Here is a 16,327-nt window from a genome sequence, read left to right on the forward strand (position 1 = left end):
GGGGCTGGGGGAGCAAGCAGGGGTGGGTCATGTGGGCCCTGCATGGGGGGTGGTAGCCCTTGTGGGGGCTGTGGTCCCTGCGGGGGGCAGCAAAACATACAGGTATTTAGATCATTTTATGATGAGAGAGACACTGGTAGGCTTCCAAACTGCTTTAACACTGTAGATATATCAATAAAACATTGCCCAACTGATCGCTGGCTCTCTGTCACTATATATAGTGGTCTTTTTGTTTTAGTTGTGGAGGAACATGGATTTCAGGGTATATTTCAGTCACAGAGTGACTTTGGGATTTTTTTTATCAGGGATTTTTCAGTTTTCCAATAGGGAACACCAGAATTCCGGACCCTGCCTGCTCAGAGCTGGCACCTTGGACCCTGGCACAATTGGGGCCAGGAGGACATGCTTTGACAGTTCAAAGCAGGCCACCTCACTGGGAACATCTTCAGGGTGATAGCTGTCCAGATGGCCAGTCAGGGGCACACATGGTAGTAGTGCTGCACAAAGGCCAACACTGCAGCCACAGCCTCCCAGCAGCTGGCCCAGAGGGCCAGATGCCTCTACTGGCTATGCGGTCCCCATCTGGGTCTGGCAGGTGTGCAGCAGGTCACAGCTAGGCAGCACCCCGAACTGCCAGGCTGCTGTAGTGGGTAGAGGGTACAGGGAACTCTCAGGGCTACTTCAGCGGTCCAGCTGGCACAAGGGGTAGTGTCCCCAGGTACCAATTGGCCAGGCCCCAGAAGCTCCTGAGAATGAGGAGCCCTGAGCTACTTGCCAGGGCAGCTTTTTGTGCTGATTGGGCCAGGACTGAGCAGCTTTTTATACTGCTGGGGCCAGGAGGAGCCAGGCAGGGTTATTTTGCCCCAAGTGGCACAATTTGCTTCACAACAAAGTACATGTCCAAGCACGTGCGCCAAGGCAAAAAGCCCCAGCTGAAATTTGCACTGCTTGTATTTGAGCTGCTGCAAGTGCATATGCCTGCATGTGTGGACGCACCCACAGGGGCCAGATTAGAAAATGGTTTTAAGCACCTAAAACAGGACAAAAATATAGGTACCTGGCTAGAGAAACCCTTTTCAAGAGGAGGCTGCCCCCTCCAGAATGGCTTATTACCTGATTAGGGCACTCTCCTGGGGCATGGCAGATGCAAGATTTAATCCTTTACAGCTGAGGTGAGAATGAAACCCAGGTTTCCCACCACCTGGGTGAGTGCTCTAACTACTTAGGCAATTGTTTAAAAAGGCAGGCACAACTACCATTACCTTCTTCCTTCTCTTTCTGACTGTGGACGCAGGTCCTGTATTTTGTGCTGAATTCAACTCTATTGACATGATTAAAGGTGCTCAGAGAATATCTACCCTTGAAGGACTTGGGTGTCACTCTGCCCAGATTCTAAATGTGTATAGGGGTTGGGGCAAGAGTGATCAGACTGAGGAGCTTTTGGACAGTGAAACAGGACAAAACTTCAGACACCTAGAGGACTTTCGGGCTAAAAAGAGAGGTCCTTCTAGTTAATTTTAGGTATCTATAGAAGTCATCAGCCAATGAGCAGGGCATTTTCAACAGGCTGGATCCTGCTGTGGTACAGAACTTTGTTCAAGAGGCTGAACCCACTTCACTCTAGAGGGGGCTTTTGGAAGTGGGAGCAAGGAGGTAGATCCATGACTACATAGATCTACCATATATAAGCTTCTCAAAGGAGCATAAGGAAAGTAGCGATAAACCATCTATGCTGCCACTACAAGGTTATGAGGAACATTTTGGATGTATTCAGAGTTTTCTTCAATGTAAATCATTTATTTGTATTGTATGAAGGATTTAGCTGGGAATCTGCACAAATATGCACACTGTGTTTATAAATTATGTATGCGTGGAGTGTTTGCATATGGCATACTACAAAATTAAAAACACTGCTGATGTCCCAGTCCTTGCCTTACCTTCATAAATGCACATGTCACTGAAATCCCTTTGAGCTGACTGATCTCCCATGTAAGCAACCACTCATAATCTGGAGAAAATGTCACTGAAACCCAAACTCTTTTCCCAGTAACCAAAAAACTGACGAGCTAAACCCAAACCTCACTTCTATGGGGGAAGATTTTGTTTGGGCATAAGTCCACAATGTTTAAAGCACCAAACCTTCTGCTAATAAATGGAAGTAGTCCAAGTTGGTGGAACTGATTCCCACCAACAAGCTCTGAGAACAACACCAGCCATTTAAAAACTCACTGTCTCGCTGGTCTCTCATTTAAGGAAAACCAAACCAAACTTAAAACAATATTTTTTAGGACACACAGAAATGGCAGCCAGATGTTTTGAGCTAGAAATTGTATCAAAAAACAAAAAATGGATCACTCATTACACAGAAAATTTCATTCAAAACCCCAGCTTCATTCACTAAACAATTTAACTGGTGTTCAATATACAAAGATGGAACTCTAGCTATCCTTAGCCATATTCATTTTTCATTCATAAGTTATGGAAAGCAATCCCTTTTTGTAACTTAGGTCACACTACTCACTACAACATATACAGTTTTCTCTATATGTATATTCCTGTATTAGTAAGCACGAAGAGCATTAATCCAATACCTAAATCAAAGGAAAAATGTGTGCCAAATTTTCGGAAATCATCATTTACCTTTCATTGTTTGTAATGGAAACTGTAGGGTGATGAGAACTTTGACAAATCTGACTACCTAGCTTAGGTATTTAAAATGGGAGCTGAACTCTGTTGAGAGCCCTGATCTCAATTGTGGATGCTAGCTACTTTTAAGAGAAAACTGGGTATATATCTTCATAGCTATATGTAATCAGAAGTTTTCTTGAACTCGTGTCTATTATTGTAACCTTTATGTTCCTTTCTCACTTAATTCTAAGCTTTTAACAGAAGCCTTTGTTTTCCTTTTTTCACAACACCTGATAAAATCTGTCCTGAGCATACCTTAAATCTTTTGGCTATTACTGCAACACCGCAATTCATAACTACAATAATATTTCACCTTCAGTCTTCTTTGGGTATTATACACATGCACATCTCTCCCTAAATTAGAGCCATTTTCAAGGTAGAAACAAACTAGATTACTTCTTACTACTGAAAATAAATGTTCCTACAGTGTGGAAATAAAACAATCTAAGTTGGACTTAATATTTCAAAGGAGAAGCATTGAGTATGTGTCTCTGGGAAGTCAATCTGATCTGTGTAAACCAATTTCTCATTTTAAATAACTAAATCTCTCATTCTAAATAACTAAGTTAACAGTGTTTAACATTTCCCTTCCACTGAATAAGACACAAAGTGTATTTCCCATGGTTAAACTGAAGTCTTATGAGATTTTAAAGACATCCTTAAACTAAAATGTTATGAGATTTTAGAGATATTAGCTAGGCAGGGGGCGATGCACAGGGGGTACACATAGCGGTGCACCCCTTAAAAAAGGCACCACCGGCAGGTGATTGCTGCTCACCACCGTGCCATTGGCACCGCCGGTGGCATCTGCGAGAGGTCCATGATTGCCCCTGGCCGCCACCAGCAGGGGGTGGTTGCTGCCCCATGGTCGCTGCCCCCCCCCACTGACAGTGCCAGTGGTGTCTGCGGGAGCTCCCCGCTCCCCGCTGCTGGGCTCCTGCCACCGCCAGCACAGCCATGCCCCCTCAGCTGCCAGGGGAATGTGCTGTTCATGTAGCTAGGCATGAAGTTAGTGGCAAACTTCTACCAGTGTCAGAGGTTCTCCTCTAAATTTGGCAGTCTTTAAGAGGCTGGTAATGGCAATACTGTAAGTTTCTTACTCTTTTTTTAATTATGTCTTTAGTCCAATGAACTCCTACTACTTTAATTAGCAGCATGTCTGTGTGAAAGCAGAGGAGAGACTGAAGCTGCAGCTCAGAATATGCCTAGGGAAGTTTACCAGAATGTCTGAATAAATCAGGCTGGAAATCTGTCAAAAGCTAGATTTCCTATTATGAAATCCCCTAATATTTACAAGCTTAGGAAAATGGCCTCTCTTACACTGTTTGAAATGTCCACTTCAGGTCAATAGCAGGAAAATAAAAGGGTGTTACGTGCATATTTTACTTAGCACACTTGGAGCTAAAGGAGCCATGTTGGTTAATATTTTTGTCAAAACCAACTAGTTTGTCTGTAAGGATACAAACTTAGAAGTCTGATTCTACTGTGGAAAAAAACCCCTCAACGATTTTTACTGACTAGGTGAAAGTTTCAAAATTGTGCCCACAGTTGTAATTTTCTGCTGCTAAGTCTTAATTTCCGATCATAAGAACTAGCTAAACATTCTTTTTGAAGAACATTTTTAATAAAACCTAGAAAATATATTCCCATTCTGAATGAATGCATAATTCCTATTAATATGAACTCAAGTTGTTTGCATAAATCCATAGCAACTGGGACAAGATTATACCCCTAAGCCTAGTAAGAATTTAGATGTTTTCACTAAGTCACCTACAAATGCCTTATAACAAATAAATATGAATTAATTTACAATCTATCTTTCATGATCCCTAGTTTCCATGTAAATCTAATCGAAAGCAATAGTAAGCTTTATTTAGAGATAGCAGTGACCCAATTCAATGGCTATTTTGCTCCAGAATGACTAGCTGTTAAAACCTGCCTTTCTTTCAAACACAGCAACAGCTCTCAAATGTTCTGGGTATATTATGCCAGTTTCATAAGTGAGGGTTTGTGTTCCAAATTAGAAATTGAGCCAGCCCCCTGCATCTATCTCAACTGAGTGAAATAGCTATTCTTTTAACTATGACAAAAATGAGGATTTTTATTTTCATATGGGCATACCCATTTCAGATGGGAAAACAAATATGGTCAGAAAGGCACCAAGTGATGTGGAAAAATACCTTCAAAGAAATTTACTTGCTACCAAATAAGTACTTTTTCATCACTTACTGTATCTAGAAGGTTGACTGGACCTGCCCATCCACAGAATCACAAGAAAGTGGGTTGGGGCAAGAGGAATAACTGATACCCACACTCAATCCAGGCTTACTGACACTGACAACTTCTCATTGAGCATGGGGTCAGACTGATTAACCAGACTGATCAAACGAATACCAATTTGGGAATGAGTTTAAACAGTCCGTTTTTTTCTTTTTTTCGAACTCACCTTGCCAAAAGAACCCCGAAATAAGCCAGAATAATAAACAATGGTTTTGAAAGACCCAAAAGAAGAGATTTCCAATGATTTAAAATAACAGGACTACCCCAGAATTTGCATCAGGCTTTGAGGCAAGGGTCATCAAATGCTCATTTACCGTTTTTTTCTCTTCAGATCATAGTTTAATGAACATTAGGTTAGTGAAAGATATTTTGAAAATACTCTCTGGCTACCCCTGAAAAAGAAACAGGCAGTAAAAGGAAGATTTTGTTATTATCAAATGAAAGCAATAGTCATACTCATTATGCACATCTACAAAAGGTGCTACTGCTCATTTATTCAGTACTTGTATAAGCAAGCATTTATTTAGTACATGTATTAGCACTATCCATGCTGTGATGTGCTACTACACAGTTTTATTTGGCTACTGCACAGTCACTGTCTCATGTAGTCATGCCTGGTTAGAGATTTGGGGGGGGGGGGAGGAGGGTGTCATTTTTTCCAGATATTTTAAATGAGTGGTTACAAAGCAGCAGAAGGACACGACTGTATTATCTGGTTTGCTGTTGGCAAAGAGACACCTACATTTTGCCAAGATATTACATTTTTCATAATAATTATTTGTGCTGTATTCTGGTGGATTTATTAGATCCATGGTCAACCTAATCTACCACCCACTGTCTTCAAGAAAATAAATTATTGCATTGACTGCCACTGAATCCTGAAAATTTGATATATAGTTGACTTTTGCATCATGTTACTTAAAATGAAACAGGAAAAACAGCATTGCAACTTGGTGAAAATTGACAACAATAACTCTTGGACTCTTGACTTTTCACTGTAACATAGTGGAAAAGTCCATAATGAGCAACTGGCATAAACTTGTGTGTTGCTGAATGCCTCTTGGGAACTGCTTCACCCACAGTTTCTTTGACTGCAGTAAGCATGGAGGGGACTCAACACTTCACAAGAGAGGCTCAGTACCTTTTAAGTTCAGAACTTTGGACTAGCCAATAATCGTTTTAAACAATGATCCAAAGTCTCTTTATACATGTTTTAACTTCCCATTTCTTGTGATATTCCAGTAAATACATTCACCAATTGGAATGCAGTGGCAGCTTTTAAAACCTTTTCCATGTTCTCTTTAGCAAGTAGGAGATATTGTAGTTTCCCCTATTGTCTGTATTTGGGGAAAAAACAACATGTTACATGTCGATGACCTTTGAAAGACCTCAATCCTACCATTACATACATGTGAGCAGACTTTGGGACCCATGTGGAGACTCACTGTTTCTCACAGGATGCCTCTCAAATGGATCCCACTGCAAAATCAGGACAGCATGGGCCTAACTTCATTCAACATGACAAGGATCACTGAAAAGCCAAGAAAAAATAATTAGTTCTCAGACCTTACATCTGTATAACTAGATTTGTTATCCCAACTGACAATATATCTGCTGATTCCAGATTTTTATGGGCATCCTTCTGCCAATATGCCAAACATCATTTTCTTTTTTCTTTTGAAAGCAGAAAGTATGTCATGCTCTTGCATTTTTATTCTGATGCACACAAATCTATTTCCCTATCTACTGCAGGCAGAGCCTATTATTTAGCTTTTGTTATGCTAAAAGCTAAGTAAAGACCTCTTTTGCTTTAATTTTCTAGTATTACTTTCACCACTTCAGGTGATAAAAAGGATATTAACTGAACTCAGAAGTATAAGATAGAGGGGGCCACAGTTTTATTAATGACACAGACCTCATGCAAGTGAAGGAAAGTCCGTTTTTAAATCAGCGGGAATCCAGTCTGCCAAATTTGGAAATCATGCCAGGTATGTGGTTGTTTTAAACTGGGAGAATCAAAACTTTTCAGAAAAAAAAATGTTGTATTGACTCTATTTTGAGCCTATACAGCATTGAAATGAGTCCAAATCAATGATGCATTAGCAAGCAAAAGATTATGATGTCAACACAAACATCATGAAGTTACCAATTTCAAAACATCAAAGCAGATTTACAGAAAAGATGGGCCAAGATTGATTATCTTTTAAAGAAAAATATTCTGTCAGAAAAGCTTGCAAAATCATGATCATTTAATTAATTTTTGAGTGTCTTTGTTAATATGGTACACATAGCTATTTTAAAGGTTCCTTTATGTAAAAGTATTATAATAATAAAAGATTAATTGATTTAAATAATTCAGTGCGCATCTATTTTTCTTTTTTCTTTTTTTTTTGTATCATGAATGGGTTGGTCCCACTCAGAATTACTCATACCTCATCAAGTCAACTTTTTGCTTCTATCATTAAAGTCCTGGTATGTTCATTATATGTTAAAGGGGGTAGGGTGGAGGAAAGGCATAAATAATTGGATGAAGCTGCAGCAAATGGCACAAGGATACAGTCCCTTCCCGGAAAGAGGATTTTGTGGCGAACCATTTCTCCCATAATGCATCCCACAGACCATATATCCACTAGAACAGCAGAGACAGGGAAGTGAAGAAGGGGAGGGGAAAAAAAGCAAAGTTAACTAAGACACTTCACTCCTAAAGGAGGGGAAAAAGAGCAGGTTGATCAGAACAGTACAGTTTTTATTTTTTCCACCTCCCGCTGAATGCTAAAATAAATGAGTAAATAAATAAAAGCAGCATCAGGCTCAATAGTATTGGAGAATATTCAAAATTTCAGCATTGTCAGAGGTTTAGTTACATTTGCTAAAAAAATATTATATTTTTTCCCCACCATAAAACCAAACAGAGGTTTGTCAATACAGCATTTTTCTGATTCAGGTAACATGAAAAAAGTACCTAGACCAAATGAACTCACAAGCAGGCTGCATTTATTGGAAAGTAATTGGATGAAGGTATGACTAATCCAAGTTAAAATTATCTGGATAATTCAGCAGAGGGTTTAGTGCTATATGTTCTAGAACACATGAAAAAGAAAGGAATGAACTCCAAAGGAAGCTACTTCTCCTTTCACCCCTCAGACTGTGTGGAAGACTAACTTTACCCAACAGCAAAAATTAATCAGTGCATAAATCGTGTCTGATTTGCAAGGAAAAACTGTGTAGTGGTTAGGAAAAAGAGAAGTGTGAAAAAACAAATGTCTAAATTCTTTCCTTTACAAAGAATAGCAATAATCTGGAATCATACAGTAGTGATACTCTGGGTTGTTTATAGGCTTTTTCCAGCAGGATAGAATCTACACCTGCAGCCCTTACACACGGAGTTCCATATGAGTAAGGAGAACAGGTATACTCACTGCTATGCTCACAGAGTCTTTAGAACTCCTGCTGCGGGATCTGCCCTTTATACAGGTGATGCCATTCAGTTACACACTAGCTGGAAAAGAACATGAAGTCTGACAAGTGCTGCCTATGCTGTGTACAATATATGCACTACAATACAGAGTGCTGAGCAGAAGGAATGCAAATGTGTCCTGAGAAAATTTCTATACTTCCCAACACTGCCTTTGGGTACAAGATGTCATGTGCACAGGCACATATTGGTTAGGTTGTTCCTTGGAAGTTTTACAAGAAAAAAAGCTCTCTCTGTATCTACAGATATATCGAGAGAGAGAGAGAGAGAGAGATTAGGAGGAACACCTATTTTCAAGAAACCGCTGTATTTTTCCCCCAAATTTGAGTTCTTGTTTGGTCTATACAACCAATTTTGCCTGTTTTTCTTCTCCCTTTTTCTCTTAAAAACAAACAAACAAACAAACAACTTTTCTGTTGGTAAAATAAAACAAAGGTGAAATGGTCTAGTAAGGGAAAGGAGGGTAAAGGCACTGGGGACACAGGACAGCAAGAGCATGCCTGATGCAGTGTTTTCTTCTATGACAGTTGTGGGTCCTTCCATGGGGAGGGTGGCAAACTGGTGTTAACTATGCATCTTTAGCCAACCAGGTGCAGAGAGAAAATGAAAGCAGTGAACAAATCTTCATACAGTCAATGCACAAAGTAGAGCGAAAAAAAGTGGGGGAGTTCATGGAATGTGGCAAGTCAGGCCTGAGCAGTGGACTAGTAAATAATCTCTCCTGTTGACTTCTGTGGGAGCTGGACTGGGGCTCCACTGCAAACCAACTCCTCAGACCGCATGAGCCTCATTTCCAAATTTCTTCTTTCTATCTTGAATTAAGTTGAACTCCCCTCCCCCCACCCCACCCCTTCACTAAAAATAGCAAAGTACTTTGTTCATTTTGAACCTGATTAATTTCCTGTGGAAGTCAATGGGAGTCTTTCCACTTCCTTCAGTGGGCACAGATTCAGGATCTTTGAGTGCTGCATACATTCATAGTATTGCCTCAGATCCACTGATTGTAAAAGTGCCCCAAATTCTATTTAGGCTGTAGTGATAATGGTGTGAAAGCATAAAGAATTTTCTCTATTGTATCAAGCACAACATCAATCTCTTGTAAAATGCTTTGAGAGAAAAACTTCATGAAGCCAGATTAACTCAGTTCAGACTAAAAAGAACTCAACATATTAGGATCAGGAAATGATGACTTGATCCTGATTGACACTGAGATTTTTGGAGGTACTCAAATCAAAATGTAGGAACAATATTTCTAGGATATATATATTCCTGTTTATTTTTCATAATTAATAACTGCTCTGTGAATTTACAACATACCACTGGTAATTCCTACAGTGAAAGAGCTTGTGGATTTTAAAAGGTGTAATGGGAGTGTGCCCATAGGACTGCTTAAATACAGAAGTCAGTCCAAAAGAACAAATCACATTGTCCTCTACATAATACACTTGGCTGTTTCTTAAAATACTATTGCATGCTAATGGAATTCTTCAACTCAAAACATCATTTTGAGGTCATGTCACTTCCATATTACATTTGACGTTAAGAAGGTCCCTTCATTGAACAGGGAAATGAGTGCTTTGGCAACAGAAATAGTAACATAATGAATGTCTACTCATTTACTTTACTACATTTTCTGTCCTGATCTAACTAGCAGCCAGGCACTTGAAATCCCTCGTTTTGTTACAGAACAAGAACTCTATATGAAATAAAGCTTTTCCTTTACAAAATATGATTTCCTTTCTCATTGGGTCCCCTATATTAAAATTAGCCCTGCCTGCATCCCAGAACCTCTCTAGGGTCAAAGAGATATCCAGATTATTGCTAGATTTTTCACTGCACTACCATCTACAGCTAGAAAAATTACATATAAATGAGGTAGCAGAAAGGTATTCAGTTTCCCCTCTCATCTCTTTTCTCCCTCTCCTTCACTAGATATGGGCTCAAGCTAAATAATCAGATGTTGATCTTGAACACCCCAACAGATCAGGAAGTAAGAGTTTGGGATTTTAATTCAGTCTCTGAGAAAAGTAGGAACAAGTCATAAGAATCAGATCTAGGTCTCCATCTGGAAACATTAGGGACTGTTAGGATTCCAAGTTTTGGCTTTGACTCATCTCTTCTTTTTCTTCACTAAGACAGCTCTGTGAGCAAGATGATTTGGATTTGGAATATCTCTTCTGACAACCCTAACAGTTTCCATATTGCTTCTTAGCCACATCTGCCTCTGTATTACAAACCTGGCCAAAAAAGGATTTGTCAGTCAGGCAAAGGAGTCCTAGCTAATCACAGGTTTTCTGTTACACTCCAAGCAGTTAAATTCAGCGCAAACTGCATGACAAGTACCATGTGTTATTCCAGCATGTAACAATTAGAAAGTCATGTTTAATATCACCTGATTTTCAATTCAAGAGGTCCTTTTCTGTTAGTTTTCCCCCTCCAGGTCCCCTTATATAGCAAAGGCAAACTTTGGGCTGGATTGTGCTTTTTACAAAGTACAGCCCTACCATTCTCCTTGTAGCCCATTCCCAAGATGACCTCTGGTGCTCTATAGTAACGTGTCACCACATAAGGAGTCATCATGAAACTGGTGCCTGCAGTTCTTGCCAATCCAAAGTCCAGAATCTTCAATGTGCAGTCGGACTTTACCACAATATTACTTGGTTTTAAATCCTGCAAAAGACATACATGAAATGAGACATCTCCCATTTATGAAGGCAATTTATAAAAGCAGTGATGACTTGGATAATTTTAGGAGGTTGTCCAAACACTTCTTTATTGCTCTGAAACACTAACTATTAACAGAAGGCACTTTTCAGCAATGGTATTCAATACACTGTTGTTTTGGTGCCTGTATTGAAATGTGTGTCATACTGGTAAACAAATAGAGCCCAAGGGGACAGTTGCTCTTTTATGATTCCTTTACATGGATGACAGAAATACTTGGGTGTAAAATCATTAGATTTAAAATCTCACAGAATGAGAACAGAAATATTTTGTTTCCACTTGAATATCTGAAAGGGACAGTGCCTACTTGGTCCCATCACTAACCATGGATGTGGAGCCATTTCAATATTTTATTTGCAGAAAGAACCTGACCTATTTCTTTATCTTGAAAACTATTATACTATGACGCTCAAACATATTACATCTAATGTAATATTACATTAAAGCACACGCTTCCATAGAAGAAGAAGGTCTTTGTGTACTGTAACATCTAGTCCATCAGGCTGACTGGGTCCTCTTCATAAACCATAAAACTTGCTTGATATTTTTTAGGAGGGGTTCCCAGGCTATTTTCACACTATTGTAAACAACTTAAGAGAGATTGTCTCTTGGAAATTTTTCACTCATTCAGGATCAGCCGGACTACTTCTCCTGTCCACACTTGCATGGATCATTTACTATACTAAGAGCAGTGACATGAACCACCTCCCTTCTCATTTGTAATAAAATATTACCTATGTGGCAACCACAGTGATTGCTCACATGAAAAAATTATATTAGGGATACACAGAACATAAGTTTAGTTTGTTTTAAGGCATGAAGACAATAAAAACAGCCAAATCCATGTGACCAGCTGCTCCCCCTGGACCTCTACCAAGTGATCATTGGAATATAGTTTGAGCACCATTTATTTAGAATATTTTAATATGATAAGGTTTGTTTCCATTTAAACTGTCCCAACTGTCACAGACAGCTGGAGTTTCAGGAGAAACAACAGTCATCTCCACCTATTCCAAAGATAATCATTAATGTTCTTGTTTATACTGCTTATGACCCATTACTTTCTGTTTGATGATTAAGTTGTCCCTAGCTTCCAATCACACAGTTAACTTCCCAAACATAGGCTATTAACCAGGAAGTCTCAATGTTTAAACTGAGAAGCTTGGGTCTCAATAAAAGGATTAAGCTACAATTGGAACTAAATATAAATGATTTGAACATTTTTCATGGTGGTACAAATCAAGACAATAATGAACAACCATCTTGTCCTTCAAAGAGAACTCCCCCCTACCCTGTGTATGATTCCTGCAGAGTGAAGGTGCTTGATGCCACACAGCATTTGGTAGAGCAGGTAAGACATTCGCTCATGGTCTAGTTCCATCTGAATCACCTGGCACAAATTGGCATCCATCAGCTCCATTACAAGGTAACTAGAGGAGAATAAATTCATATAGTTACTGCCTGGGCAGAAAAAAAAACCTTCAGCTTCTTCTCTGTAATAATCAATGCTTACTTTTCTTTGTTCATGATGCATTTCTTTTTTACTTCCACTGGCAACACTGAGGGAAAGAAGATTCTGAACTGGCCATGCTGCTGAGCTCAAAGAATAGTTAATCCATTCTATGGTTTGATTCTTACTATACTTGCTATGCAGCCATCATTCTACTAATGTTCCATTAAAATCAATGGATTATTAGAGTTTACCATTTTCTACATCAACGCAAGTGGGTTCTGTATAGTCACACAGAACATTCAGCATGCTATTTTCAAACATGTTGACACAACATAAAAGGGTTGTATGTACCAGCCAAATCTTTCATCAGTCTTTGGTCACCATCCATGAGAAACAGTAACACAGCACATTCAGAATATTGGTCTCAAAGTTCACAGAGGAATGGAAAAAGTAGGAAGGAGGTAAAAATGTATGACTATGATACACATCTTTGGCATGTTTGACTGGGTGCTCCTGTATGGTCTGATCACGTTGGATGAAGTAGGCTGTTGCCTATGAAAGTTTATGCCTCTCTGAATCAAAGGTGCCACCGAGCTGTTCTAATGCCATCTGCTGTTCTAATGCCAACTAACTAATCTAACATTACCCTGTCCCTTTGCTTAATAAGCATGAGTATTAGCCTTAATAGAATATGAACTCAGTCCTCCAGGAGAGGTAATCTGTGTTGATTTTACCCATCACCTCAGTTTTCATGGGATTATTCCTATCAAAAAGAGAACTGGACCATGACTGGAACACCAAATTAGAGCTTGCTCTGGCTTTGAGAAAAACTCTAGATCCATGTTGATGTCTCGGCTTCACAGTTCAGGCTCATCACCAATCACATGACTATCTCACCAAATCTCTGTGCAGAACTCAAGGATCACAAGATAAAGATAATGAAGCAGTACCTCTATGTACAGAGACTTGGTAGCACTAGGCTGCCTCCAGACAATACTATAATGCCCCTTCCTTTTGTGGGCATGGATATTACAGTGTGAAACAAAGTGGAACGACTGAAGGACAGAAGGAGTTCAGCTGATATAAAAAAAGTACTTCTGACTGTCTGCAATTTCATTCGGGACAGGGCTAAGCACAATAGTACCCATGCAAGAGGCAATGTTCAGTGGAGATGCAAGTAATTCTCTGTACCCTGCACTATTTCCCAAGGCAGATTATTTTACACAGTCAAAGGTTATTACAAAATAAATATGAAAGGGGGACATGTTTCACATGAGTCCCTCTTTTACAAGGAAATTCTTTCAGAGTGAATTACTGCATTACTAAACCCCACATACCTCAGGGAATTATATAACAATAATTCTTTAAGCAAACCAATAACACAAAGGCAAGGAGCATAGTTACTTTTAGCTGCTCATAGTCGCATACGTGTGTGGGCACACACATATCATAGTCTCAAGAACTATAAGCAACACACTTTTTGTTGTACTTAGATAGCACTGTGATCAGTATCTTATATTTAAAATAGATAGACATTCTTCATTCACAGGTTCATTCTTCATCTCCACAAGATGACTTGTTAAAGGAAGTCATCCTTTCTATTGTTCTGGGATTGTTGTATTCATTGTGCAATATGAGGCTCCACCTCCCTCTAAAGGTTATATTTAATCACTACTTACACATCCTGGAACTCTTCCAGAGATTTCTGTGGTGTGAAGACATTTAATAAACTGATAATCTGAAAAGCAGAGCAAAGCAAGGAAGGAAAAAGGAAGATAAACATAAGTATTCTGAAGGATCCCTATATTACAGAATAAATTACCCTTTCCATTGTTCAGTTTATATAGAGACAAGTCCTGCTGTAGTTGCTAGTAAGCAACAGGTAAATTTCAGAACAGAACATGTCAGAGCTCCATTCATTTCCAGAGTGCCTTTGAAATGGACTGTGAGAGAAGGGTTGGTGCTTGTCAATGACTAGCAAGTTTGCTGAGGGAATTTGTCTTTGGAATTTTGGAGCTGCAGGTTTAAATTTCAACCCTTGTTCAAGGGTTGTTGCTTGTAGCTGCAATGGTCTAAGGACATAGGCAGACAATGTTCTTTGGGTAGATGTGATATCTTTAGTTGTGAAAATGGTTCTTTGCAAGCTTTGGGTCACAAAGCTTGTGTGTGTTTGTGCCCGAAAGCTTGCAAAGAACCATTTTTCTAACTATTAAGTTGGACTAATAAAAGATATCACATCTACCCAAATAACCTCATCAACCTCTGTTCAAATGATTCTAATAGTTCCAGTCAGGCAACTAGGTATTTCTGATATATACTGAGGACATCTCTGAAAGATGAAATAATCAAGGACCACTGTATTAAAACAACTCAAGAATTTTTCACTATTTTAAACATTTCTTCAGTTCTTCTGCAAACGTGCACATTCACACTCACACACACACTTCCAGGTCCGAGGTATCCTGCTTTAGTAGCTGTATGTTAATGCTGAAGAACCACAGAAAATTCTGAAAAGTGGCCAGAAGCACAATGCACACTAGGAATCCTGTCTGGTGGGCCAAAACTAGTGTGGAAAGCTTCCTGAAAGAAGGAATGTGTGTGTTTTGGAGTACAAAGGACCTTTCTGCTCTCTGGGCATGGAAACACATACAACACTTAGAATCATTTAAATGTGATTTAAGCTTGAAGTGGACAGACATATAGGCCTGTTAATTGTTTAAAGCTGTCTGGAGTGGTTCAAAAGTGTACCTGGAAAATCAAGTATTTTTTTTTTAACCAATTCACTGTGAACTGGTTTAGTGTTATGTGTGGATGCCAAGTGTTCTGTGACACTGATCTGGTCAATCCTCCAGAAATCCCCATGCAGCAACATTCCTTGCTGCCACCCCTACTGCTGCAATGGGCCACTCTGGTGCACAGAAAGAACTCTGCTGCCCCCTTTTTTCCCTCTTTCGGTTGGCACTTTTTCTTAACATGCTTTCTTCTACTTCTTGTCCAATAAAAGCTAACTTTATAACAAACAGCTCACTCCCTACTCAATTGCAGCCCCTCAGCATGTCTGCCTCACCCCGACCCTGTCAGACCCTGGGAACTAAGTCAGGGGCAGATCCAGATGGGTGTGACAGTGAAGATGCACCTCCTTCCATCACTGTTCCCAGTTGATCCAGGCACAGGGTACCCAGGTAACACAGGCAAATCTGGCTGCAGCTGTACAGGGTGCCAGGCCTAGCAGGGGACAACAGTGGTAGCATGAAGATGTAGCAAAACCCCCAGTTTTTCTTTTTTTTTTTTTAATTTTAAAATGCATTCCCTCCCCTTCCTTAACCATTTCTGACTTTTTTTTCTCCCTCTCTATTCCCTATAGATAAGTATAAGTGAGCTAAGACATAGGATAAGCTTCAGCATTTTATTTTGGTAGCAAGTTGTATTTGTTTTGTTTTTTCTCCTTTATATTGTATAATTATTATGTTTATATTGATTTTTAGTGTTCTATATTACTGTTTTACTGATACTATATGATTTAGGCCTACATATGTAAGTTAGCATAAGTCATATCAAGTTTCTATTTTGTTTGTCAAGTCTCCATCTTTTCCCCATGCCCCATTGTGTAACCTATGACTCATACCTACCCCTCCTATGTAACTTGGTTCCTGAACGAATGGGGATGAATGAGGGTGCTTGAGAGACAATGGCAGTAGGTCTAAAAA

The 16,327-nt window shown here is 39.4% G+C and overlaps 1 protein-coding gene across 12 annotated transcripts in view; it reads right to left on the reverse strand.

Annotated features, from left to right (window-relative positions):
- The window catches only part of LOC102374542 (mitogen-activated protein kinase 10), a 258,167-nt gene that overhangs the window by 101,927 nt on the left and 139,913 nt on the right, over positions 1-16,327 (reverse strand). For 10 of the 12 annotated variants that reach the window (XM_025197293.1, XM_025197289.1, XM_025197291.1 and 7 more), the window contains 4 exons: positions 14,300-14,358; positions 12,459-12,597; positions 10,948-11,113; positions 7,526-7,597 (listed from right to left, as the gene is read on the reverse strand). In XM_025197293.1, the coding sequence (XP_025053078.1) occupies positions 7,526-7,597; positions 10,948-11,113; positions 12,459-12,597; positions 14,300-14,358 (436 nt within the window). The remainder of the gene's footprint in view (positions 1-7,525; positions 7,598-10,947; positions 11,114-12,458; positions 12,598-14,299; positions 14,359-16,327) is intronic. The other 2 variants (XM_025197290.1, XM_025197294.1) reach the window with 1 other exon arrangement.

This window comes from Alligator sinensis, unplaced genomic scaffold (assembly GCF_000455745.1).
Source record: "Alligator sinensis unplaced genomic scaffold, ASM45574v1 scaffold125_1, whole genome shotgun sequence".
Lineage (NCBI taxonomy): Eukaryota > Metazoa > Chordata > Crocodylia > Alligatoridae > Alligator > Alligator sinensis.